Source organism: Colossoma macropomum, unplaced genomic scaffold (assembly GCF_904425465.1).
Source record: "Colossoma macropomum unplaced genomic scaffold, Colossoma_macropomum, whole genome shotgun sequence".
NCBI lineage: Eukaryota > Metazoa > Chordata > Actinopteri > Characiformes > Serrasalmidae > Colossoma > Colossoma macropomum.
The window spans coordinates 24,185,051-24,193,534 of NW_023494803.1; the positions used below are offsets into that span (position 1 = coordinate 24,185,051).

At 46.2% G+C, this 8,484-nt stretch overlaps 2 protein-coding genes across 2 annotated transcripts; one reads left to right on the forward strand and one right to left on the reverse strand.

Moving 5' to 3' along the window:
• The first annotated feature begins 498 nt into the window (after window positions 1–498).
• egr2a (early growth response 2a) lies at window positions 499–4,346 on the forward strand. The gene is made up of 2 exons (XM_036594024.1): window positions 499–845; window positions 1,703–4,346. The coding sequence occupies exons 1-2, from the start codon at window positions 689–691 to the stop codon at window positions 2,770–2,772; spliced, it is 1,227 nt and encodes a 408-aa protein (XP_036449917.1). The 5' UTR covers window positions 499–688; the 3' UTR covers window positions 2,773–4,346.
• Window positions 4,347–5,440: 1,094 nt separating this feature from the next.
• On the reverse strand, window positions 5,441–7,011 carry adob (2-aminoethanethiol (cysteamine) dioxygenase b). The gene has a single exon (XM_036593692.1). The coding sequence runs from the start codon at window positions 6,699–6,701 to the stop codon at window positions 5,931–5,933; it is 771 nt and encodes a 256-aa protein (XP_036449585.1). The 5' UTR covers window positions 6,702–7,011; the 3' UTR covers window positions 5,441–5,930.
• Window positions 7,012–8,484: the final 1,473 nt, after the last annotated feature.

Here is an 8,484-nt window from a genome sequence, read left to right on the forward strand (position 1 = left end):
CTGCGTTTTATTGTGGTTTTGCAGCGGGACGTACGCTCGGCACAACACGATATTTTTTCCGTGTCGACTTTCCCGGATGCCTTCCATTTAAGTCGAGAAGGGCGTGTTTTTGGGTCACCGGATGAAACCCATGTATGGGGGTGACCTGACCGGAATTCCTGACAGTGCATGCATTTGGTTTAAGAAAGTTGGCAAGCAGACCTCTCGTCAGGAACGAAAAAAATAAACAGCGAGTAGCAAATTAAAACAAAAACACACATACAAACTGCCGTTTAGCGTGCAGGCTGTCAGAGTAACTCCGAGTTAGTCTGGAAAACACCACCATAACGCATGGAAGATCACGGCTCGCGAGGTAAGGGCTCCCAGTGTTGTCGTCAGCGGCGCTGCCCATTACGAGCCCAACCCGCTCTTTTTTTTTTAAAGCTCATGTCCTTATATGGTCAGTGACGTCACCGGTCATCCACAGCCTCCTCTTAAACGCTACTAACACACGGGGCTCACTTATCTATCAGACATGCGACAGCTGAAGGGTGAATCCACCACAGGCGAACAGGCCTTCAACCCAAACCAACATGTCCAGTAAAGCCGCTGTCATCTTCACTCCTACCTGCTGAATTATAATGCCCGCGCCTGCTCTGCTCCAATTCACACAACCGAGCGATTCTGAGCAACTTTTCCGCGGCTTAAAATGACGACTAAAACTGTGGATAAAGTGGCCGAGTCGCTCAGTGAGTTCCTGCGCTCCATCCCGGTGTACCCCATGGATGAGATCCCCTCATCATTACCCAGCGGCTTTGCTAATGTAGACGCGGGAAACGGCTCTGAGTTCAGTGAGGCGGCGGGAGGTAAGACCGAGACCAGCCACTCCACCTCTTCACCTGTTAAACGAGTGTAGCGGTGTTCCGTCTCTCAGCCTCTTCCAGGAGATTCTGGGAGATTCATTCAGTGACGGTTAATGCCGTGTCCGGGCTTCTCTGAGCCGTCACTGTTTCTGTTTCTGTGTGAGATTTGAACGGTCGAGTTAAGTCAGCTAAGCTATCAACAGACCACGCTCTGGGGAATACTTGGACTTTTTTAGGCTGGAGGTGGGGGGTGGGGGTCTTAATTTCTGGAAAACCTCAAGTAAAACAATGTCAGCAAATAAACAGCAGGTATTTAAACCGACTTTTTTTACTGCGGAAATAGTTGTTTTGAATGTTCTGAATGAACTGTGAACGCTGCAGATGTGGGCAGCAACTAGTTAGCCTACATTTATTTCATTCCATATGCCGATCAAATGGAACCACTTGAGCGTTTTCGTCTGTTTACTTGTGTTTTTTACTTTTGCTTTTGAATATACAGGGATATTTTTGAGCAAATGAATTTTACCCTTTCCTCAGCTCCACTTTAGTCATAAGCATCTTTAATTTTTTGTGTTTAATTTAATTTTAGTCTGTTCTGTTGGGGAGTCTGGGCTGTTTTCCAGCTCTATAGGGAACTCATTACATGGGTAGTTTTGGTGCCTGATGGTTGCTTTGACTTTTATTTGACTCGTCATTTTATATATTTATCGTAAGTTTTACTTGAGCATGATTTTGCACCCCTAACCCCCTCACTCTCTGCTGAGCCCTGCCACTACAATATGCCTCATTATCTAAAAAGGAAAGGCGTAACATCCTGATAACTGATTTAACGTAAGTCTTCGTTTGTTCTTACCTGACAGGTGGCCTGAGCGCTGACAGCTTCTCCGTGGAGAAAGAAAGTCTGGACTTTGCAGAACCTCAGAACTCGCCTCTTTCCTACACGGGCAAAATCTCCATTGACTCTCAGTTCGCGCAGGGCAGCTGGACTCAGGAAGGTCTGATCAGCCTGGTGTGTGCGGAGGTAGAAGGCAAGACCACCGCCCTCCCCGCGCTCTCCTCCGCCTCGCCAGCGCCCACAGACCTCTCCGGGGCTCCAGGGCCCCCTGAAGGGCCCGGAAAAGCCCCCTCCTCCGCAATGGAGCACATGTACACGCCGCCCCCTCCCTACACCTGCAGCGCTGATGTCTATCAGGATCCCTCCGCGTACTCCTCCGCCACCTCGTGCGCTGTAACGCACCCGTGCGCCATGTCCTACTCCTCCTCGCCGAAGCCCACGGTGGACGGCGCGCTCTTCTCCATCTTGCCGGACTACGGGGGCTTTTATCAGAGTAGCAGTGGGCCACGGGACGTCCCACCTATTCTCCAGGACCGAAAGCCCTTCTCGTGCTCGCTGGAGTCCGTCCGAGTCCCCCCGCCGCCCCTCACGCCCCTCAACACGATACGCAACTTCACGCTCGCGGAGGGTCCGCGGGCGCCCGCGCGCCTCCTCCTCCCGCCTCCGCCGCCCCTCGCGCACGCCGCCCCGCTGCGCCCTATTGCGCGCCCCCGCAGGTACCCGCCGCGCGCGTGCAAGACGCCCGTGCACGAGAGGCCGTACCCATGCCCGGCCGAAGGCTGCGACCGCCGCTTTTCGCGCTCCGACGAGCTGGCGCGCCACGTGCGCGTGCACACGGGCCACAAGCCCTTTCAGTGCCGCATCTGCATGCGCAGCTTCGGCCGCAGCGATCACCTCACCACGCACATCCGCACGCACACGGGCGAGAAGCCATTCGCGTGCGACCTGTGCGGCCGGAAGTTCGCCAGGAGCGACGAGCGCAGACGCCACGCGAGGATCCACCAGAGACAGAGCGAGAGGCGCGAGCGCGCGAGCCAACAACAGCAGCACCAGCAGGAGCAGCAGCAGCAGCCGCCCGCTGAGGGCGCGAGGTGAAGGAGCAGCTGCTGCTGGACACATATGGCACGAGCCTCCGTTATTATCAGCACGGGACAGCACTGCGCTGAGCCGTGAAGGCAGCTTTAACGTGAGCTCGGCGTGTGAGCGTGTTTATCTTTTTCACTGTAAGTCTGGACCAGTGGGTCACTGTCCTGATGCTGGATGACCCTCTGCTGCACACGCTGGAGTTTTCTCTGCGCTAACACAACTGATCCAATTATTCAGCTGAGTAACAGGTCCTTCAGGTGTGTTGCAGCAGAGAAAACGTTCAGATGTTCAGGACAGGGGTACTCCAGAATCAGGATTCACTCAAAAAATGAAACAAGGGGTTTGTTTGACAAACTGCAGTGTGTCAAAATTCATTTTCAACAGCAATTTAATTTAATCTAGGGCACGTGTGTCAGGCTCCAGTCCTTGCGGGCCGAAACACTGCAGACTTCAGCACACTGCCTCATTAAACACACCTAATTCAGCTCATCAGCTGATTAGCAAGGCCTTCATGAACTGAATTCAGAGTGTTAGATGAAGGTAAACGCTGATCTCCACAGCACTTTGGCCCAGAAGGTCCCCTGTTTGACATGCCAGTTCTAGGGCCTGAACAATAGGAAATTTTTGACTGATACTGATATTGATTTATCAGTTTTAAAAATTCCTTGTAATACTGGCCAATATACTCTAATACTTTTAGTTACCCCTATTGTACCTAATGTCTCATTGGCAATGCATTCAAAGTCTCGTCATTAAAATCTGCTGCTAGAGTAGTTACGACATTCAGATTAGGGATTATTTATTTGTTTCATCAGAGTAACAAAAATGGTGACTAAAGTGTTGAGTATCTGTTTTCAGCTGTTAGATCATGTTCTTTACATATTCAAGTAAACAGCTTTGAGAAATGAAGTTAATAGAGGCATAAAAAGGAGATTAAAATACAAAAACACTGTTTTTTACACTATAAAATAAGCCACTAAATATCGGTGGCCTATCAGCGAGATTTGTGCCGTTATACCGATAAATCGCCAGGACGCCAATACGGTCAGTCAGCTGATATATCAGTCAGGCCCTAGTTTCAACTGCATTTTAAACCCATATAAGTTGACTTTATTTTAGTGAAAAAGTGATGCATAATTAAATTATGGTTAACAGTTTCTTTTTCTGAGTGTTGAGAAGCACTGGTCTGGACTGTAGAAGCTTCTGTTAAAAGTTTCAAGCTCTGTCTATTCTCGTTCTTGTAACTAAACTGTCTAAAAAGTTTACTGTTTAAAAATTTTAGCGCTGCTAGTGTCCATGTTCGTTTTCAGATGTGGACGGATCACTGCAAGAAATAGATATTCATCCTATTCTTTACTTGCCTAGTGTCATCTGAAGTGTCAGTATGATGCTCGCTCTTACTTTTTTGTGCTGACTTGTTTTGGGAAACTGAGCCTTTATTCAGAACTTTGATTTGTTCTTAGTGTGTCCTTCTAACATTTGTTCTGTACACAAAAGACCTGTGGCAAGATCTGTTACAAGATGTGAACCTGCAGCTAATTTACTTGTGTTGTAAATGGACAAATAAACATAGACTGGATTCTTTACAGAAGTTGGTGGTTGTGGCAAGAACAGCAGAGATTTATGCAGTCATGCATTACATACACAAACCACTAGAGGGGGCTCTTTGTCAAACAAACTGCACAGTATAGCCTCTCTTGTCTGGTCCTGCACTGTAAACTGTAGTGCATTTTCTTGCTCTGACACACCAAATTCAATACTGAAAAGGATTATTCGTGGATTAGTTCAGTGATTTCCAAGGGCCTGTTTCCTAGACCCAGATTAAACCCAGGCCAGACTAAAAAGAACATCTAATGGTGATTCACAGTTGGCACTGCAATTTACTTTAAGGCTGAGCTTAATCCATGTCTGGGAAACTGACCCTAAAATGTGCAGGGCAGGGGTACTGCAGGACCAGGACTGAGAATTACTGATAGGGGCCTATCATTTGGTAAGAAACAAAGTGAATATTGGAATGTTTTACATGAATCCAAAATACTTTTTAATGGTACTATAGTGGGAGACCATTTAGTCTAAAATAACCTGGCAGCAACTGTTGAGATTTTGTAAAGATTATCCAAATGTGTGTGATTCCAAAACAACTGCAGCTCTTCAAGCTAAATTACATCAGTTGTGTCCCTCCCTCTTTTATAAAAGCCCTATTCATACACTAACTTAAGTTACATTTCAAAGGTGTAATAAATCTAGTAATGCCTTGATTCACTTGCAGATGACCAGAAATTTAAATCTTGTTATTCATTTGCTACTCTAAAGCTCCTTGTTTGATTTGGGCTCAGAGTGAAATGAACATGGGTCGAGCTATAATGATCTTCACTTGCAAGCTGCACATAAAAATTCCTCATCTACAATTAGCATTGGTCCCAGTTGCTTGGCCTCATCAGTTTAACGTTGGGGAATGTACTCAAATGTAGCTTACTAACTAGGACAGAGTCCACTCAGTTAAAATCAAAGATAAAATATTATGCTAAGGTTGTGAAACCTTGGAAACCTTTGTTAATGTACCACCAACCGTGTAAACACTCCTGTTCCACCTCACACTCCATGTACATAAAATACAAGAGACCTAATTCTCTGACTCAAGGAAACCATCATTCAAATAAAGAGCCGAAGCATCAAATTTGCTTTGAAATAATCAATATTTATACACATTAATAAAGCAGGCAAAAGGAGCCTTCATAGCCAGACAGGCCAAATCACAACTGATATGGTGAGACAGCAGCAGATTTGTTACACTTCAAAAAAACATGAAGTTGCTCATTGAGTCCACAGTCCAACTTGTTGTCAGGAGCACACACACAAACTGCCGAGATAAGGGGAAACTGAATTTTCATGGTCTTCCAGTCTTTCTTGCAGTCGAGGTTTTCCACGGCCAACGGTTACACTGCGGGTGGAAAAAGTGATGCACTGATTTTTCCTGGATTCTAATGTTTATATAATTTCCACATTAAAAAAATACATCACATCAGCACAACTACTGCCACAAGTACATACATGACAAAACTGTGTTGATCTATTTTGTTCATGTGGAAATTATGTACACAGTAGAATAGTGTCAATTCAATGCTTCACTTTTTTCAGTGTTAAGTCATACAAGCAGGCGGTTTCCTTCACAGAGAAACTTTTGGCCCAGGGTAAGGTTCACCACCACACCAGAACTCGCTGGGCTGTGGGATCTCCATGAGCCACACTTGGGTCTGCTCCTGACCTTCTGCCCTTTTATCTGCCCCCTCTGACCCCGGCTGCAGCACTTTGTAGTAGTGACAGTCCCTGCCGTCATCCGGGTCATACGGCGGTGCCAAAATGTCGAGGAAGGCGGTGGGCCCGTCCACGGCCTCGATTTGGTGAATATTGTCCTTGTGCGGCGATAACACGCACGGTGCGTGCTCCTCCGTGTATTCCCCAACTGACCGACGCACAGAGGGCCTTAGAGAGCTTTTCTGGAAGGGCAGTAACGGTGGGTTGAACTGCCCCCCGCTAGCACTCTCAGATGACATGTCCAACCTGTCAAAACAACTGATCCTGACCTTGCCGTACAGAACTTTCAGCAAGCCGTGCATTCCTGGATGGTCGTGAAGGGGAATGGAGGTCCCGTGTTTGAGCAGAAACACCCCCATGCTGAAGTCGTCCGTCTCGCAGATGTGCATGTAGGTGACGGGAGGACCCAGCGCGTGAGGCGCCGCCGAGCTCTCAGCGTATCGGGGTACAATCTTTAAATCTGCCGCCTTCACCTGGGCCAACAGGCTCCTCAGCTTGTTTAGGCTCTCCAGGAATGCTTTGGTCTCTCCAGCCGCAGCAGTAGAAGCGTGGTTGTGGAAGGTGGCGAGGGCTTGTCTGGCTAGTTTCTGGACGAGGGAGCTCATGTTGTCCCGAGGCATCATACCGAGAGAGAGAAGAGGGAAGCCCGAAGCCTGAAACCCACAGCAGCCGCTCTCGCCGTGACCGTTAGCCAGCGAGTTCAAGTTCAAGTGTTCCGCGCGGAGCTCCAGCAGATTTCTAAAGACCACCCGAAACTCTTCCCCGCTCCAAAATGAATTAGCCGACCACTTGGGTCAAACGTGACGGCCACCATTTATCAAAATAAACAACAATATACAACCGCAAACTATATGAAAACCATATCATTCACCAGCTCCGCATCCCCATATACAGTGATCTGATCTACACGTCCGCAGTGACGACACTGCAGCACGAAAGAGTCGGAAGTCTGGGATATGTAGTTCCGCCCGCGCGGAAACCTGTGACGCTCCAGTCGTTTGTGACTTAAAATTCTGGCGTCTTAGCTCTTATTTGTTAAAGTGAAAACATTTTATTCAGGATAAAAAGTCTCTCATTTCTAAGCAGAAGAAACGCAGTGGAGGCATAATTACTCAAGGAGTGATACTACAATACCCATAGTGCCGGCCTTTTATGAGGCGAGGGAACATATAGAGCAGACTTCTCACGCAGAGAGCACAGGGCACAGACCCCCTGAGTAACAGAATTACTGAACAGCAGAGGGTCTTCACCTTCGCCCTGAAAAAGCAAAAATTTATATTTGGTGAACCATTTCTTTAAAGGGCCTATATCAGTTTTTTTCCCACTTTTTTGAAATGTGAGGGTCTGATGTAGTATGTAAAGATCAGAGTTTCGATATGTGGGATTCATTCCCCAGTCCATATATGCCTTTTTGTGATGTCACTAAAGCTGACATATATACACAGGAGGTTAGCCTGCCCATTTACACTTAAGTTTTAAGGAGTGTTTTAGCCTGGACTGCTTTTTGAATAGGGCGCAACATGGGGTAGCCAATCAGAACAGAGCTCATTTACATCAATCAGCCTTAAAGGCATAGTAACAAAAACAGCCTGTTTAATCCAAAGGGACAAATATGTTAAATGGTAATGTAAAAAAGAACTATGACTTTTTGGCACATAAAACTACACAACGATGGTAAGTGAATGGTAGTTTCGCATGGTTTAACCAGTGTTAAACCATGTGAAACTATGTTCAGAAGGAGATGATGCATACCCCGATCAGTTAATATAATTTCACAATTATGTATGGAAACAATTCATAAGCATTACGCAGCCTAAAGTTAAGAATGAATTATCATCATGAGACGTCTCGCCTTGTGTTCTAAATACTGTTTTGTTAGTGCAGTACTATTTAATATTATTTTATAGATAAAAATTCACAAAACTGGCCTTTAGAGATCTAGAAGTGAATTTAATATAAGGGTACACTTATGGGAAAAAAGAGAAATAGATGAACTAATGTGTTCTAGTCATAAACAGATGACATGATAATTTTTTCATAATCAGAGAAACAGTGTCCTTTGGTAATGCAGTGATGAGTCATGTTTGCATGTGAGTATTAAGCCAATCTGTCATATTTATAGCAAGAGAGAAATGTTCACAGTTTAGTCATCCCAGTTCACGCGGCCATTCTCGTATACTTCATTCCAAACCACCGTCATTTATTTACACACACAGACCAACACATACACATACTGTATCTATAAAAAGGCAAAGATATGTAACAGGAAGCGACACTTGCAAGTCCACATGTACACACGCACGCACACACAGGATAAAAGATGTGTCTAACACAGTCCACCCCACATGTCTAAAACCTCTGTGGGATTGTTTGTCTCATTGCGAGTGGGCTGTTTCTTGTACTTGG

Coding starts and splice junctions, on each gene's coding strand:
- adob (XM_036593692.1), bottom strand. CDS start 6,701: ATGATGCCTCGGGACAACATGAGCTCCCTCGTCCAGAAACTAGCCAGA.
- egr2a (XM_036594024.1), top strand. CDS start 689: ATGACGACTAAAACTGTGGATAAAGTGGCCGAGTCGCTCAGTGAGTTC. Junction 846..1,702: donor GTTCAGTGAGGCGGCGGGAG/GTAAGACCGAGA, acceptor CTTACCTGACAG/GTGGCCTGAGCGCTGACAGC.